The following is an 18,402-nucleotide window of genomic DNA, read 5'->3' on the forward strand; positions in this document are numbered from 1 at the left end:
CGCTTAGCTAACGTAGAGAAACGTCAGACGTAATTCGAGATACGTCAGACGTACTTCGAGATACTTCCGCATTAGTCCTGTGGCGGTCGGAAGTCCTGTGGCGGTCGGAAGTACCAATCTGGACCTCGAGGCTCCGAGTCTGCAGCTCGACCCTACTCAGTTAGGCAGCAATACGCCGGAAGGTGTCTAGACTGCCGGAAATTACAAGAAGAAGAAGAAGAAGAAGAAGAAGAGGAAGAGTGATGCATTGTGGGATGTCTCAGTGGTCAGAGTCGCAGTCCGCGGGAACGACAGAGAGAGGTCGAACTTCATGTGTGTGGAACGTTAGTCAACAACATTCAGAATAGAGAGCTGTTGTCGACCCTGCAAACCGAAACAAATGCACAGTCCCTTAGAGAACGGTTTCCTGGTTTACTGTGGGGAATTATTAGCCCGAAGTGCGGCTAGTTGTAACCAGTAGTTAGGAGAACGCTCCCCTGTACTCTACTACGGTGCAGAACAATGCAGGTGACAATGTGGACAGTTGGGGGGTTCGTTTGGTTGCTACCGTTATTGCTTTGTACATGTTGCTGTGTGTTTGTGAAAATACCAATGACTCATTTCAATGTAAAAGCGAGTTGCCTGGTTGGATAGCATTATCAACAGCTAGCCGCTCGATGTTAGCCAGCGAGCAGAGAGCACTGCACTTCCGGGTCACATGGGGGGGGGGGGACATGAAACTTTATTAACAGATTGCAGAATGGGTACAATACAGTACAGCTCAATACACACAATTGTTAAGGGGATGCAGACCAGAGAAAGACTTGCGTCTTGTTTACATCAGGGTCCCCCACAATTCATAGTGACATTTATGACATGCATGGCATTTATGACATAGGGACATACATGACATAATAGTACTGTTACATTTGTGACATATACGATAATATGCAAATATACAGTACAGGGGGTTTGGATGGTGGCCAGTTTCAAATTGCAGCCTCCCGTAGGTGCTCTTTAAGAGCGGTTTTGAATGTCTGTAGGGATTCACATCTTTTTACGGCTGTTCCACATTGTTGTGGCATAATTTGCGAAATGTGTTTAGTCCCTTGTTTGTGCCGAATCTGGGTTGCACGTGATTTGTGGAACTCCCTCTGGTGTTCTGGGCGTGGTATTCACTGACCTTTGGGATGGATTTCGACATTTAGTACATGGGTACCTTGATCCAATATACTTTCTTAATAATCTCCTGAACACGGAGATACCAATCTCCAGTCGATCGGCACTTTCTCTATTGGATCATGTCTCCAGCACCCCCACAGCCGTAGCTACAACCACTTAGTTAGGTTAACTTACCACCACCGTAAAGCGGACAAAGGGCACTAGAGAACACTTATAAATCCACACTTTAATGAAGCAAACAAATGCCTTAATAATTAAACTTTATTTGTATAGAACCTTTCATACAAGAGTTGCAGCTCAAAGTGCTTCACAGCAGTAAAAAAAGACAGGCATAAAATTAGCACAAAATTGGCCGATCAAGAGCAATGCATAACGTGGAGACATAAAATAAGCATAGTTGATTAATCTAAACTATTAATTTACCAGAAAAATCTACAACAATTGATTATATTTGCAATTTAATATTTCAAAATGTTTAATGAGTAACACAGCCTAGGGTGCAGGCAATGGAGTCAGAGTTCAGAGTTTGTATGGTTGCAGACGAGCGCAAAGTGCCCATAGTGTGTATCTATGTTCTATCTGTGATCATCTGTCTTTGTTCAGGTTCCATCAGGAGAGACCAGTCTCCCCTGTACCCAGCTGTGTGTTCATAAAGAGTGACTGGTCCATGGATAAACCAACTTCAAAGATGGACACCAGTCACAAGAGAGGTCAGATCTCATGACATATTCAGTCTCTCAGTTCCAGATGTATTTCTATAAGGGACCAGTGCTCTGCATGCTGTACTGTTTACCATGTATGTTTTCTGAGAGTTTCACATCTGTGATTGAATTGACACTTTCCTCAGATGTTGTTGATATAGTGTATTAGTAGTAGGGGTGTAACGGTACGTGTAGGCCTGCCGCGATAAGCAATAAATCGATTAATCGGCGCGATAATTAAAATGAATGCAATGATTTTGACGGGCGCGATTAATTGCTATTTGCGCATTTGTTTTAATGAGGCGGAACCAGTACCCCTCGTCAGTCACTCTCCGTGTGGGGGGCCGCTGGCCTTACTACAGAGCACAGCACGGGAGCTCGCCTATAGCAATGCCACATATAGCTTAACTACATTTCTCAATAGTGTTGTAGGCCACGTGAGCGGATCGGCGCGGCCGAGAAATCCGCTCTTCGCTCTTTAAAGCTTGGTCCGCTCCGCTAATCGCTCATGTTGACCCCGCCCCCAAGTCGCTCTCCGCTCGCTCCCCACTCACCTTGAATCGAGCGCTCCCCGCGCCAGATCGCTCGGCAGTTTTTCTTTTTCTTTTTTGGAGCATGGTGTAAATGAGCTCAAACTACAACAGTCTACACCCCCTGGGCCCCTTAACAATTGTTTGTATTGAGCCGCATTGTAATTGTAGCCATTCTGCAATGTTAAATAACGTTGTTTATCCATTCACTAGTTCTATTAAGCGATGATAGGCTAGCCGAGCCACAATGCTATGGTCGCTGCCATTAACGTTAGCATGTAAGCTAACGTCAACAACAATGGCGTCGATACCTTTTCTAACAGGAGTGAGTGTGGGCGTCATAGATATCTATGGTGGGCGTGTCTACAGTGACGAAGCCTGAACCCTTCTCATTGGTTGAAAATGGCCTTCATGTTTGTACATCGCCATCTGTTGCTTTGGCATTGTACTGCATGTATATATTACATCAACAGTGTTAAACCACTGTGAGCGGCCTGGAGTGGATTGGAGCGGAGGAGAACTCCCGCTCCGGACGTCGCGCCGACTCATTTTAAAACCCACTCCTCGCTCACGTCAAAACCGCCCCCTCCGCGCCCCGCGCCGCTCACGCTCCGATCCGCTCACATGGCCTGTAGTGTTGCTCCTTTTAACCAAGTAGCGTTATTTGTAGTGTAACGTTAGCTGTTTTTAGACCCAAGTAGTTACTCGCTACTGCCCGGAGAAACTGGACTGCTAAATAAAGATGAAAGATCTAGCGTTCGTTGATGCTCATTCAATGCTAACAACATTAGCTAAATAGCTAACAAACGAAATACAACGTATAGCATAGCTACAACACAGAATAACGTTAATACAATTACATGCGTCATTGTTTACAATGAATGGGTGGGGCTAGTCAAAGGACTGGACACGGGGACAAGTTAAACATGAATTAATTTATTATAACAGCAACAGGTAATCGAGTTGCGCTCTCGTGCCTATGCACCACGGCTATTCTATTATATACGGCTTTGACGCTTCCTCCTCATCGTTGATTGCCTGTAGTAGCTGCATCTAACGTTAGTAGCTAACGTTAAAACTAACCTAAAGTTAGTTGTTCACCAACAATCTCAACATTTGTTTTATCATTAGCTCAAAAACACAGAACCGGACGAGACAAGTTGGCTGCTAGGATAATAACAAGAATTAACAACAATACTTCCGCTCCTGTCGGTGGGCTTCAAAATAAAAGTCTAAAACACCGGAAAAGACGGAGAGGTGGGCTTCAAAATAATAAATGTTAAAAGGATGACACAAAAAGCCAGACAGAGGGCTTGTTTCCAGTTTCAGTTTGTTTTATAATAAACAATCAAACTGAGCATTTTTTTTATTTAGGATATTTATTATTTAAAATGTCTTCCAATGTTAAATAAAAGTTTATTGCACTTTGAAACGGTGTCCTTGCATTATTATGCTATTATCATTATATTAGTGAATTTTTTAAAGAAAATTGAGAACTTTTTGGAAATACATTTATCAAAAAAAAAATATCTCGAACCGGTCGCAATAATATCGCTTATCGTGATATTTTCGGGGGCAATTAATCGCCCAGCAAAATGTGTTATCGTGGCAGGCCTAGGTACGTGTATTCGTCACGTGAATTTACGGTATGGGCGTTACGGTACATCCAGGCATACGAAGAATACGTCTCATACCACTAGGTGAAACTAGGGTTGCACATTTGACAAATGTATGTTCAATGGGCCTCATTCAACAATACTCTCTTATTATTTTTCTTATGTTTGCTTACCTGTCTGTTAAGAGAACAATAAGAAAAGCCACCGCCACATTCATCAAGCCGTTCTTAACGTCAAAATCTGTGCGTACCCAGGAGATTTGCATGATGAATCCCACTCATTCTTTTTTTTTGATCCACTTTTTCTCCAATTTTTCTATATTTTCTCCCATCCCAATTTCGTATCATCCAATTCAACCCTCCCCTGTCACGAAGCCGGCTGCAATGTGGACTAAGTCATACATAGCACAAGTCCCCTCCGGTACTTGAGGTAACAGCAGTCGCATCTTTTCACCTGCGCAGCTCGATTTCTCAGTGGCGAGGAGTAACGCGTGGGAGGCTCACGCTGCCCCCGACACTTCCTGATTCTACTGCGCAGGCGCACCAACCGACCTGTAGGAGTCGCTGTCCACAACGCCCGATCCCCACCCATCAGTTTCCCACCCCCTAATACGGCCAATGTGTATTAGTATGAACGACCAGCTAAACTGAAAGCAATGTGGAGCGCTGGGCTCGAACAGGCGAGCCCAGCGTCTCCGCATTCGTGGCGAGCGCCTTGCCCACTACGCCACGTAGCCGCCCGAATCCCACTCATTCTTAAACTCAAGTGTGTTTGCGCTAAATTAATTTGCATACAGACACGCCCACATATCTCCTTATAAGGCGAATGAGGCTGGTGTAAAACAGCCGAGTTTCGCCATCTGATCCCTGTCTGATATATTCAACAGGAAGCGCTTTGCGATCTCAAAATGACACACACGCGTCTCACGACTTGCAACTCAGTGCATGTGTGTGTGTTCCTGTGGGTCGCTTATCGCATGTGTGTGTGTGTGTGTGTGTGTGTGTTAACGGTAATCTGATGACAAATAAAGGCTTATACTTGTACTAATACGTACTGTATAGTGTGAAATAAATCTGTCAAAAGTAGGCTTTGTCAATACTGAACGACTGGCTGCGCGCTTGTCAAGAACCAATCATATGCCGCTGATCCATATGCTCTCTCCTTTCAGAGAGAGATGTCATCTCTCTCTGAAATGTCCGTGGCTAAAACTCCGAGTGCGCTCAGAACTTTAGGTGTGGAGTGGAGCAGAGTTTTGATTGATTGAACATTTTATTAACAGATTGCAGAATTGGTACAATACAGTACAGCTCAATACACACAATTGTTAAGGGGATGCAGACCAGAGAAAGACTTTCGTCTTGTTTACATCGGGGTCCCCCATTTTCAATTCATCATAACATATATGACATGCATGACATACAGATAGACAGTACTGCTACATCTTCATCTATACAGAGAAGGGAAGAGAGGATAGGAGAGGTTGTAAATATGCGTTATATGCGTACGGCCTGGGCAGCCAGCATCTAACTGTTCTTCTAACAGCAATATATAATCCATTTCAGAAGCAGAACGCACGCAATAAGTTATAATAATAATAATTATTGAAAAGTTCAGCATGGGTTTATAAAGTCGTATTTGGGGGTACTGTATTTGGGGGCAATTGACCAATGGTTTGCTTTCAACCCATGAACTCCTTCCTCTCTCACCATTTTATATATATCTTTTTATTTTATCTACTAAAACTGTATTGTATTATATTGTTTGTTTTGTAAAGTGTCTTTGAGAATTAGGAAAAGCGCTATATAAATCTTATGTATGTATTATTATTATGAATGTTAGGCTTTTTTAAATGTTACTCATCTGGGTAAGAATTTCTTATTTCGGTACGAGTGCTCTCGACCACTCTTATAATTTGTTCTTGCCTGAGAAAAAAGCAACAATAAGAAAACTTTGCTGAATCCCAGGTAAGAACAAAGTAAGAGGAAATGCTAGTTAAGAACAAAATCTGTTCTTATATCGCTTCATGCATGAGGCCCAATATCTTTACTTTACTTTACACTGGCTTACTAACAGTCTTAACACAGAAGGTCATTAATTTAACATTGAATATCAAGCTTGTATTGCCACATTTAGATGATGAATAAAACGTTGAAGCTTGTAAAGGCAGGATGACAAGCCGACAACAAATTAACTGCACACTCTGCACTGGGCTGTTTCCTCCCCTCCCCCTTACTACAGGTGTCGCTGAAAATAAAACCATGAATAGGGTTGGGCACCGAAAACCGGTTCTAATAGGTACCAGTTCCTAACTTCCGGTTCTGGTTATTTGCATTTCGATTCTTAATTTTGATTCTTAACACTTTAAGTGCCGAAAACGTGTTTAGGCGTCTTTCCTAGCCATGCTCAAGTTGCCGAGGACGCCCTAACTCGTCTTTAATATCAATATTTCAAAAATCTGTGATCGGAATCATATTTCCCCTCTGCAGCCTTCACACACAGTTCTGAGCTCCTCTCAATCCTCTAGCGGTTCAAGAGCGCCATCTGGTGGCCGATCGGCAGAAGCGCCAAACAGGAAGTCATGTGGATGAAGTGGTGATCACCCATATTACTTCCAGGCACTCGCTATAGGTCCCGGGACTCGAGCTCGACACAATACATAGCGATCCGTTGCCAATAACTCGATAAACAACATGATTTGGACGTATATACTATTATACAACCTGGAAATGGACCGGGTATTTCGACATCCCATAATGGAAAACTGTCTACCCCACGCTGATCGCCCAACGGCCCGAGGAGACTGGGGTGAGTTTTAGCACGTAATATTACCGCGTTCGATACTAACTGATCTGATGAACATATGACCCACATTAGATGAATGGTATAATGCTGCCCACGGAATTATAAACGCCCCCTCGCCCATCCGGTCAACATCAGATGACGTGTAGTAACTTCCAGAAGTACCTCCAGTTGAAATTTTGTATCTGGCACAGATCGCTATCAAACTGTATTTCATCATCAATATAATGCATTTGGAGCTATAAATCACGTTCTGGAGAAAGCTGCAGAAAAAGATAAAAACATACTTATACTTTAGACCATATTCTAGTATGAATATGTGAATGAAAAAGTTTAACGTTCATACACCCTGAACAATACATATAGGACATTGAATGGGCCCTAATAATGGCAATCTAGCAATAGAATTTAAAAAGTTATAGCCCTGCAAAGAAGGGGAACTTCTCCATAGACAAATAGAGCTGGCAAGGGATGGTATATCATGAATTTTTTTTAAATAAACTTTGTTAATTAATACCCTAGTTACACTACATCAACCAAATTAAACTGTATCAAGTCAAATGTGAATAGTATGAACTTTTTTTTTTTATTTTCAAAAAAAAAAAAAATCCTGCGAAATAAGCTGTGACCTGTTTTGACCTGCACCTCAAAGAATCGGAATCGAGAATCATTTAGAACAGGAATCGATATGGAGAATCGGAACCGGAATTGTTCAAATCCAAACGATGCCCAACCCTAACCATGAATGAATGATATGTTTGTAATGTAACACAGCAGCAGGGTCATTACACAAGGCTGAAAATTCATTATTTTCTTGTTCGCCTAATAATGTTAACCAATGGAAAGACACACACGCACGCGCACACACACTAACGTGTGCCAACGCTACTTTCCCTTCACAGTTGATTCGAGAGAGAAAAAAACGCAAACATGCTTTCTCTGATCTGGACTGGTCCTCTGAGCTCCTCCAGTTAAGCTGCGGTGTTTAAATCCAAAATATTGATAAATCCTCTGCCATTGTTGGCTAACAAGGTCTCTGCTTCACGTGAAGTAAAATGTACTCTAGAAGTGAAAGTATAGACCAGTGGGGGGAGGGGGCACTAGGCAATTCATTTACTCAAGTGGATTCCTGAACACAAGAATGACACCGTTATCACTGACTGACTACCGCGGCAAGCCTAGGTGGAACTAAGTATAACTTAATACAAAAATATTATATTTAATAATAATAATTATAATAATTATAAATATATAATAATCATTCTATTTTTTTCCTGTTGTACCGAACAGTGACCCCAAAACCGAGGTACATACCGAACCGTGGCTTCTGTGTACCGTTACACCCCTAATTAGTAGTGTAATAGAATAAACATGGTCTTAATAATAAACTGAATCTTAAATTAGATTCAAATGTATTGTCATTATACAGCACAAGTAGAGTACAACAAAAAGAAGTTTGTCATCCAACCAGAGTGCAAATGTAACAGTACAGTGCAATATACAATGTACAGGTGATTAAACTTGGTAGAAAATATATAATTTAGTTCTACTGCGTGTTGTACTAATCGGATGTATGTACAGAGTTGTAGTATTAATATGTACAGTGATACAGGTATAAAGACGGTATATTAGTAGTAGGGATGGGACTTTCTAGCAAAAGTGCTATTCGAAAATCACTGGGCACTATTCGAATTATCTTCAAAATTCGCCCACACGCACACAGAGCAGGCATTTTATGCCCCCTCAGTTTTGTATGTACCTTATTGTTCTGTGGCTTCGGATGTCGCTGCCCCAACGTTGGTGTCTGCTGGGTGTTTGGCCCTCAGATGCGTGTGCATAGTAGGGGTGGGCGTGAGTAATCGATTGATCGATTACTCACGGCTATGAGAACTCGAGCCAGCTTGTGAAAATTCGTTGTAGCCAGCTAGCGTTGATGCTATTCAATGCTATCATCAACATTAGCTAAATAGCTAACCAACTAAATACAATGACAGTACCCAACTAACGTTAATGCCATTCAGAATGTATAATATAGCTACAACACACAATAACGTTAATACAATTACATCCATCATTGTTTGCAGTCGAAAGGACTTGCAGGGCTCCAGACTAACTTTTTACATTGGTTGCACCAGCACATCATTTGGGTGCACCCAAAATTTTTCACTGCGCCTTTTGCCGCTGCAATAATACATTTTAAGTAGGGATGTCCGATATTATTGGCCGACCGATATTATCGGCCGATATCGGCAGTAAAATGTGATATCGGAAAATATCGGTATCGGTAAAAAAAAAAAAAAAAACAATATATATATATATTTTTTTTTAAATCTTTATTTACCCAGGCAAGCAAGTAAGAACCAATTCTTATTTTATTTATTGTCAAAAGTATGCATGTTGGTTTAATTCAACAACTTGTATGTTAATTTTAACTTTTTTAATGATCATATTTTGCACAGATAATGCTTACATTTAGAAAGCCTTTTGAATGCATCCAGTGAAATTATTAGTTACCTGAAATTATTCCGTTTTTTGGGGGGGAAACCCTGCATATATCGGTATCGGTTGATATCGGTATCGTATCGGTATCGGAAATTAAGAGTTGGACAATATCGGAATATCGGTATCGGTAAAAAAGCCAATATCGAGCATCCCTAATTTTAAGTGTTACCTTTACCATTACATTTTTTGTCAGTTCCCATACACATTAGTAATTTCTTAAGATGTTATGTAAATGATTGTAAAAAATAACATTGTATTACAGTTAGCTCGCAAAGTGCAATCCTTCACTTGTTTATGTCTATTTTAACACATTCAGCTCAGCTCCAGTTAGAGCTGTCCCCAAGCCTGTTTTTGGGATTCGAACATTCGCCAGGGTTTTTCGAACGGATGTTTGAACCATCGTTTTTAACCATGCAAATGTTGATGCTTTATTTGTTTTAAACGAGACGATTTAGAAATGGCCAGAAACAGCAATTATGTAACCACTACATCTCCCTATACTACTAGTCTTTCGGGTATTTTATTTTGGAGAGCAGTAAGAGACTGTCTCTGGAGAGCAGTAAGAGACTGTCTTCACTAGTTTAATATGATGATATGTCTCTGGAGAGCAGTAAGAGACTGTCTTCACTAGTTTAACATGATATGTCTCTAGAGAGCAGTTAGAGACTCTGTCTTCACTAGGGATGGGTACCGAATTCGGTACTTTTGAGGTACCGAACCGAAACACGTCGGTACTACCGAGTATCGAATCAAGTGAGAAACCAAATTTTTTTTTTTTTTTTTTTTTTTTTTTTTTTACTTTTTTCTTTTCATGTCAACGTTCACACGCACAATATATGCTTACCTAGGATTTGACTTGATTCAACAACAAAGCAGTCGGAGCAATGACAAGCCGAAAACTGTCAAAATTGTAGTTATTTGAAGTTTGGATTTTTTTTTACGACTGAGGTAGGTAAATTAAATTTCGACAGTTTTCGGCTTGTCATTGCTCCGACTGCTTTGTTGTTGAATCAAGTCAAATCCTAGGTAAGCATATATTGTGCGTGTGAACGTTGACATGAAAAAAAAAAAGTAAAAAAAAAAAAGTAAAAAAAAAATTAATAAAAAATATTTTTTTAAATAAAAATAAAAATAAAAATTAAGGACCGAAAAAAGGTACCGTTGGGTACCGGTATCGATTCACAGGTACCGGTACCGGTATCGGTTCAAATGTGAAAGGTACCCATCCCTAGTCTTCACTAGTTTAATATGATGATATGTCCCTGGAGAGCAGTAAGAGACTGTCTTCACTAGTTTAATATGATGATATGTCTCTGGAGAGCAGTAAGAGACGCTTCTTCGCTAGTTTAACTTGTATTTAACTTGTATTTTTTCCTTTGGATTTAAGTTTAACCACAAAAAAAACAATACAAAATTATGTTTTTAACTACTGGTAACTTTAATAAGGGCACATCTGCCATACAACAGTGCCAGTGCAGTTCAATGAATTTTTTTTGTTCAGTTCAATGCAGTTAAACTGCCAGTGCAGTGCAATAACTAAATAATACAAAATAATTATTTGTTTAAAATAAATCAGAATTAAACTAATGTAATCTCTTTGAAAGAGATGTCCTTTAAAGGTTCATGCTTCTCCACATCTCTGGCTGACATCACTATTGTGATGCATAAGGGTTCGGCGCTTTGTGTTTTCCTCAAGTGAGGGATTCTCTTTCGTCGGGTCAGCAGAGTTTTGTACTTGCTGAAGCTTCTCTCTGTATAATTATTTTTTAAGTTTAAATATTATAATTTTTTAAGTTTAAATATCAACATTATCTGGCCATCCTCAGTAAATACTATCAAACTCCTCTGACCTCATCTGCACACACACTAGGGGTGGACGGTATAAACGGTATACGGTATAAACGGTATGAATTTGCTCTACGGAATGGATTTTGACTATACCGTGTAACCGGTAGAGCAGCTCTAAAATAGCAATGACGTCATGTAACCACAGCGCGACTATTTCACTCGCATTTGCCTAGGGATGGGAATCGAAAACCGGTTCCCGTTGGGAACCGGTTCCTAATTGGCCGATGCCTGGAACCGTGTGGCTCCCGTGACTTTCGATTCCATTATCGCTGCCAGGTTTTTCCTAGTTGCGCAATAACGTTAGCATGTAGCCATGGCAGACTCTATTTGATTCCTTAAGGGCTCGAAATTGCCTGGGTTTTGGTAATATGCTCCCGAAATGCTCCCGCTGTTTGGCTACTTCTATGTGCAGTGAAAACTACTTGAATGCTTTAGAACCTAGTCATTGATTTAGTTGAGGGTGAGCTAAAATTAGCCGCGGAGCTAACGCTATCTAATGTGAGCTAACGCTATTTAATCAAGCTCACAAAGAGAGATAAACAGCTGACAGCGGATAGTACAGGTACAAATACAATAAAACAGCAGGTGGGGGCTGTTGTGTAAACCTTGTACTCTTTAGTTCACATATAATAAGAGACGGGAGTGTTTGTTTACTTCTGTACTCTGTAAGCCAGGAAGTACCGTGGTGGTGCAACATACAAATGTGTCCGTGTAGCAACACAAGCCAATACCTTATAGGACAGGGGCCCGGGGAGGGAGCTCTGTGTGTGTGTGTGTGTGTGTGTGTGTGTGTGTGAGACAGAAGTCAGAGGAATAACGACCTGTTATTCAATAGATTAAATTAGTTTAAGAATAAAAAAATAAATACATTGTAAGAGAATCTCAAATACATTATTTTATTTAAGTGTAGGCTATAGTTAATGTTTTATTTTTTACAGTTTTTGTATTTTTCTGACATGGGGGCTCAACAATAAATGACAATCAGAAATGTCAAGTTGCATGTTGTTATTCTAACCAGCTTAGACCCCTACGCTCTGCATCTTCTGGCCGCCTCAGACCTACTCCTATCCAAGCTCCGGGAGGGTCATCAAAGAGAAGTCGCCTATTCTCAGTCCTTGCCCCACAATGGTGGAATGAACTACCCACCCCAGTTAGGACAGCCGAATCACGTCCAATCTTTCGCCGTCGACTAAAGACGCACTTCTTCAACCATTATCTGAATAAAAAAAAATATATCTAACCCTAACTAACCGTACGGTCATGCACTTGTCCTAATAAACTAACCTACACTGTAGCACTCAACACTTTGATGAACATTGTTGCTCAGCTGATAAGAGTTGTGCCCTTCCTGATGGCTTGTCGTACAGAACTTGTAAGTCGCTTTGGATAAAAGCGTCAGCTAAATGACTAAATGTAAATGTAGTTCTGTTGCATTTCCAATTTATTTATGTAAATTATAAATTGATCAGGTATCGATAAGGCTATCGATAAAGAATCAAATTGATAAGCAGAATCGATAATGGAATCGTATCGATAAAATCCGATCAATTCCCATCCCTACATTTGCCCCTAAAAATAGATAGAATTAGTCATAGATAATAGATATGTGCGAACTGGAAAAAGTTATTTAGGAGGCTTCGCGCAGTGGGCGTGCCAGCCCCTACCGCACGCATGTAAACACGGGTTTAGTAGTCTAGTGGGACGGGACACGGGAGGACGGCGGCGTCTCCCTGAGCTAACGTTAGCTTAGCTACTGTTACAAAATGACCCAGTCAACTATTCACTTTTAGTTTAATACATGATGAGGCATTGTCTAACCGAACGGTATCTAGTCGGCCAGCTACCGATAGCTCCTGACATCAACAAACGCTCCACAAAGTCTAGTAGAGACGTGTATGCTACCTGTTAGCTGTTAGCTGTTAGCTCAAGTTAGCGCAAGTTAGTTCACCGTTCAAAACGAAATGTCCCATTGAACTAAATAATTCACTGAGGCGTTGTATTAACGTTATATATCCGGATAGCAGTAGCTACAGATATCTCCTGATATCAATGTCTTATAACACTGATTCGATGCGTATTCGAGCTGAGGGCTTGCTGAGCACGGTTAAGTAACGTTATACCAATAGGGTCCAGGTGCAGCGCCGGAGAATCCTGGCCGTAGCTCTGCTCGAGGCTACTCGAGTATAGGTCCAGGTGCAGCTCCGGAGAATCCTGGCCGTAGCTGGAGGCTACTAGAGTACACACAGACAGTGGAGCTTGTTGCGTGTCTCGCAGATAATACAAGTACAAGTCTAATTATATAATATATATTTTTTATAAAAAAAAGAAAAAAAAAAAAAAAAAAAAAAAATGTTAATCAAAAACAATGATACCGTGATATATACCGTTACCGTCTATGCTTCAAATTATACCGTGATATAAATTTTAGACCATACCGTCCACCCCTAACACACACTATAAAAACAAACTGGATATTTGGACTAACGTTTGGCTACTTGAGAGAGAGGGAGGGAGAGAGAGAGAGAGAGACGCAAGTCTGACTATTACGGAGCGAGCACTGCGTTCTGAGAGAGAGAAAGAAAGAGACTCATTTACTGCGTTCCGTTGTCCCGGAATGGATTTGGTAGCTGTAATTTCATCACTCCATGCAGTAGTAGACCGTGTAGCGTCACCGCTTTAGAGTCGTAGTGAAGATTGATTTATATGAAAACCGATTTATGTATAATTTAAGCAAATTCCACACCATTCCGCGATAATTCAGAATTCTGTGAAATGCTCCGTGATTCTGCGATCGCTGATTCCATAGGGCCCTACTTTACACCTGTATCACTGTACATTATAATAAAACACAAGATACTTGTGCCCTAATGATGACGATAAATTAACGCTCAATTAACGACCGAATTCAGTCTTATACATTCAAAACATTCTTGGTAAATGTATATATTCCCCAGTTAGACATGGACATTTCCAGTGGTTATTCTGATAAAACTAGATTAGTTAATGTAGGTATAAAATGCTTAGCACTCAAATCTACCATAGAATTCATTAATTGATGTCCTGTTTTCTATCTTCATTCAGAAACACTTCGTGTGAAGTGTCGTCGTAAACTCAAATCTAGGTTGAAGACGAGGTTCCAGTGTTTGTTTGAGGGAATCGCTAAAGAAGGAAACCCAACCCTTCTGAATCAGATGTACGCAGAGCTCGACATCTCAAGGGGAGGGAGTGGAGAGGTCAACACTGAACATGAGGTCACACAGATCCAAGCAGCATCCAGGAAACCAGTGAGCCCAGAAACGCTGATTAAAAGTAAATACATCTTTACAGCCTTATCTGGACAGGATAAAGCAAACCGAACAGTGATGACAAAGGGAGTGGCTGGCATTGGTAAAACAGTCTTAACACAGAAGGTCACTCTGGACTGGGCTGAAGGAAAAGCCCACCAGCATGTACACTTCATGTTTCCATTCACGTTCAGAGAGCTGAACCCACTGAAGGGGAAACAATACAGCTTGGTGGAACTTCTTCATCACTTCTCCTTGGAAACCAAACAAGCAGGAATCTGCAGCTACGATGAATTCACAGTTGCGTTCATCTTTGATGGTCTGGATGAGTGTCGACTTCCTCTAGACTTCCACCACAATGAGGTCTGGACTGATGTCACAGAGCCAACCTCAGTGGACGTGCTGCTGACAAACCTAATCAAGGGTCATCTGCTTCCCTCTGCTCTCATCTGGATAACTTCCCGACCTGCAGCAGCCAATCAGATTCCTCCTGAGTGTGTTGACATGGTAACGGAGGTACGGGGGTTCACTGACCCACAGAAGGAGGAGTACTTCAGGAAGAGATTCAGAGATGATGAGAAGCTGGCCAGCAGAATCATCTCGCACATCAAGACATCAAGGAGCCTCCACATCATGTGCCACATCCCAGTCTTCTGTTGGATCACTGCTACAGTTCTGGAGAACATGCTGAGAACAGATGAGAGAAGAGAGCTGCCAAAGACCCTGACTGAGATGTACGAACACTTTGTGGTGTTTAAGTCCATACAGGGGAATAAGAAGTACCATGGGAGAGTTGAGACAGATCCACACTGGAATGAAGAGAGCACTCCGACTCAGATCATTCTGTCTCTGGGAAAACTGGCTTTTGAACAGCTGGAGAAAGGCCACATGATCTTCTATGAAGCAGACCTGACAGAGTGTGGCATTGATGTCAGAGCAGCCTCGGTGTACTCAGGAGTGTTCACACGGCTCTACAGAGAAGAGAGTGGGCTGCACCAGGAGAAGGTGTTCAGCTTTGTCCATCTGAGCATTCAGCAGTTTCTAGCTGCTCTTCATGTCTTTCTCTCATTCATGAACAGTGGTGTCAATCTACTGTCTGAACCAGAGTCAACCTCCTGGTGGTCGAAGCTGGTAAAACACACATCTGCTGTGGACAAGGCCTTACAGAGGGAGAATGGACACCTGGACCTGTTCCTCCGCTTCCTGCTGGGTCTCTCACTGGAGACCAATGAGCTGAATGACCACTCTCTGGTGAAAGAGATCCAACAGTACCTGAGCTTAGGAAGGCTCTCCACTGAAGAACTCTCCCCTGCTCAGTGGTCAGCTCTGGTCTTTGTGTTGCTGACATCAGAAGAGGAGCTGGACGTGTTTGAGCTGAAGAAATACTCTGCTTCAGAGGAGGCTCTTCTGAGGCTGCTGCCAGTGGTCAACGCCTCTAATATATCTCTGTGGGTACATTTATATGTTAATACATTGTATTCTCTTAATGCTTATTATTATTATTATTATTATTATTATTATTATTATTATTATTATTATTATTATTATTATTATTATTATTATTATTATTATTATTATTATTATTATTATTATTATTATTATTATTATGTATTAACACTTTAAGTGCCGAAAGTGTGTTTAGGCGTCTTTCCTAGCCATGCTAAAGTTGCAGAGGATGCCCTAACTCGTCTTTAATATCAATATTTCAAAAATCTGTGATCGAAATCATATTTTTCCTCCGCAGCCCTGAGACACAGTACTGGCCTCCTCTCAACCCTCTAGCAGTTCAAGAGCGCCATCTGGTGGCCGATCGGCAGAAGCGCCAAACAGGAAGTCATGTGGATGAAGTGCTGATCACCCATATTACTTCCGGCCACTCTCTATAGCTCCCGCGACTCCATCTTGAAACACTCGATAATAGATCGCTCGCCCTAACTCAATAAACAACGTTATTTGGACGTATATACTATTATACAACCTGGAAATGGACCGGGTATTTCGACATCCCATAATGGAAAACTGTCTACCCCACGCTTATCGCCCAACGGCCCGCGGAGACTGGGGTGAGTTTTAGCGTGTAATATTACCGTGTTCGACACTAACTGATAGTCTATCAGTGAGCTGGATGCAATCCTACCTTGAGGGGAGGGAACAGATGGTGGAGGTAAACGGTACCCTATCCCCCCCCCTCACAGTGAGCTGTGGTGTTCCACAAGGAAGCATACTAGGACCGCTACTGTTCCTAATTTATGCAAATGACATGTCGTCAGCTTGTGACTGCAACTTGTTCCTGTTTGCGGACGACTCAGCCCTGCTGGTCTCTGACAAGAACAAGTTACAGGTTGAAAAAACCCTCAGCTCGGAACTAGGCAGAATCTGCATATGGCTTGCTGATAACAAACTATCATTACACATGGGCAAAACAGAGTCCATTCTCTTCGGTTCAAATAACAAACTCAGCAAGACCGACGGCTTCTCAGTTACAGTGGGTGACAATATTGTCACAAGGAAAGATGAAATTACCTACCTGGGTTCCATCCTAGAGGCTAATCTCTCCTGTGACAAAATGGCATCCAATGTAATAAAAAAAGTCAACAAACGAACTCGATTCTTGTACCGGATCTCCTCTCTGGTAAACAAGAATACCCTGAAGACTCTGGCAGGAGCACTCATTCAGGGGTACTACGACTATGCTTGCACCTCATGGTACCAAAGCACCTCAAAGGCGCTAAAAACAAAATTACAAACATCTCAAAACAAACTGGTCAGACTACTGCTTGACCTTACTCCTAGAACCCACCTCACCCCTGCCCACTTTGACAACCTAGGATGGCTTAGAGTAGACGACAGAGTACAGCAACTTGCAATGGGCCTGGTCTACAAGATACACTACACGACCAAGGTACCCATGTACATGTCAAAATACTTCCCAAAGGTCAGTGAATACCACGATCACATAGGGCTGGGCGATATGACCAAAAACGTTATCGCGATAAAATTATAAAATTATTTTCATATAACTATATCGATAATTATCGTCGATATAATGTCTGTCAAGTTTAATTAACTTATTATGCCCGGCGCCGATACGCGGGCTGACTTGTTTTGCTGCTGTGAATGTCTCGAGAGTCGAATTGATGTCGTCATCAGTCCGCGCACGTTAGCAGAGCGGAGTATCTCAAGCGGAGTATCTCATGACTCAAAAATGACCCTAAAATACTCTGTTCCGCCCAATTCATTGCAACGACGTCCACCGTATACCCCACACTACTATAACAGTTACCCTCAGAATTCAAAACACACACCAACTCGGCAGGTAACCTGTGAAATACGCAACACTTGATGAACATTGTTACTCAGCTGATAGAGTTGTACCCTTCTTGCTGTCTTGTCGTACAGAACTTGTAAGTCGCTTTGGATAAAAGCGTCAGCTAAATGACTAAATGTAAATGTAAATGTAAATAGCGGCGTGCAAGCTAATTAGCCATAGCCAGCCCCGTTTCCAAGCGGAGTATTTCATGACAATGTACTAAAAAATGACCCTAAAATACTCTGTTCCGCCCAATTCATTGCAACGACGTCCACCGTATACCCCACACTACTATAACAGTTACCCTCAGAATTCAAAACACACACCAACTCGGCAGGTAACCTGTGAAATAGCGGCGTGCAAGCTAATTAGCCATAGCCAGCCTCGTTTCCAAGCGGAGTATTTCATGACAATGTACTAAAAAATGACCCTAAAATACTCTGTTCCGCCCAATTCATTGCAACGACGTCCACCGTATACCCCACACTACTATAACAGTTACCATCAGAATTCAAAACACACACCAACTCGGCAGGTAACCTGTGAAATAGCGGCGTGCAAGCTAATTAGCCATAGCCAGCCTTGTTTACCGAGTCCTACCTCCTTCCGGGTCTCCTTCCTCTATCGGCCATCTCCTTCACCGATTGGTTG

At 41.7% G+C, this 18,402-nt stretch overlaps 1 protein-coding gene across 1 annotated transcript in view; it reads left to right on the forward strand.

The window, feature by feature from the left end:
• The window catches only part of LOC311228197 (uncharacterized protein), a 465,049-nt gene that overhangs the window by 189,250 nt on the left and 257,397 nt on the right, over nucleotides 1–18,402 (forward strand). The window contains exons 10-11 of the mRNA XM_084314108.1: nucleotides 1,765–1,871; nucleotides 14,239–15,889. Coding sequence (XP_084170234.1) covers nucleotides 1,765–1,871; nucleotides 14,239–15,889 — 1,758 coding nt within the window. The remainder of the gene's footprint in view (nucleotides 1–1,764; nucleotides 1,872–14,238; nucleotides 15,890–18,402) is intronic.

The sequence above is a fragment of the Notolepis coatsorum genome, assembly GCF_963971535.1.
Source record: "Notolepis coatsorum genome assembly, chromosome: 5".
Taxonomy (NCBI): domain Eukaryota; kingdom Metazoa; phylum Chordata; class Actinopteri; order Aulopiformes; family Paralepididae; genus Notolepis; species Notolepis coatsorum.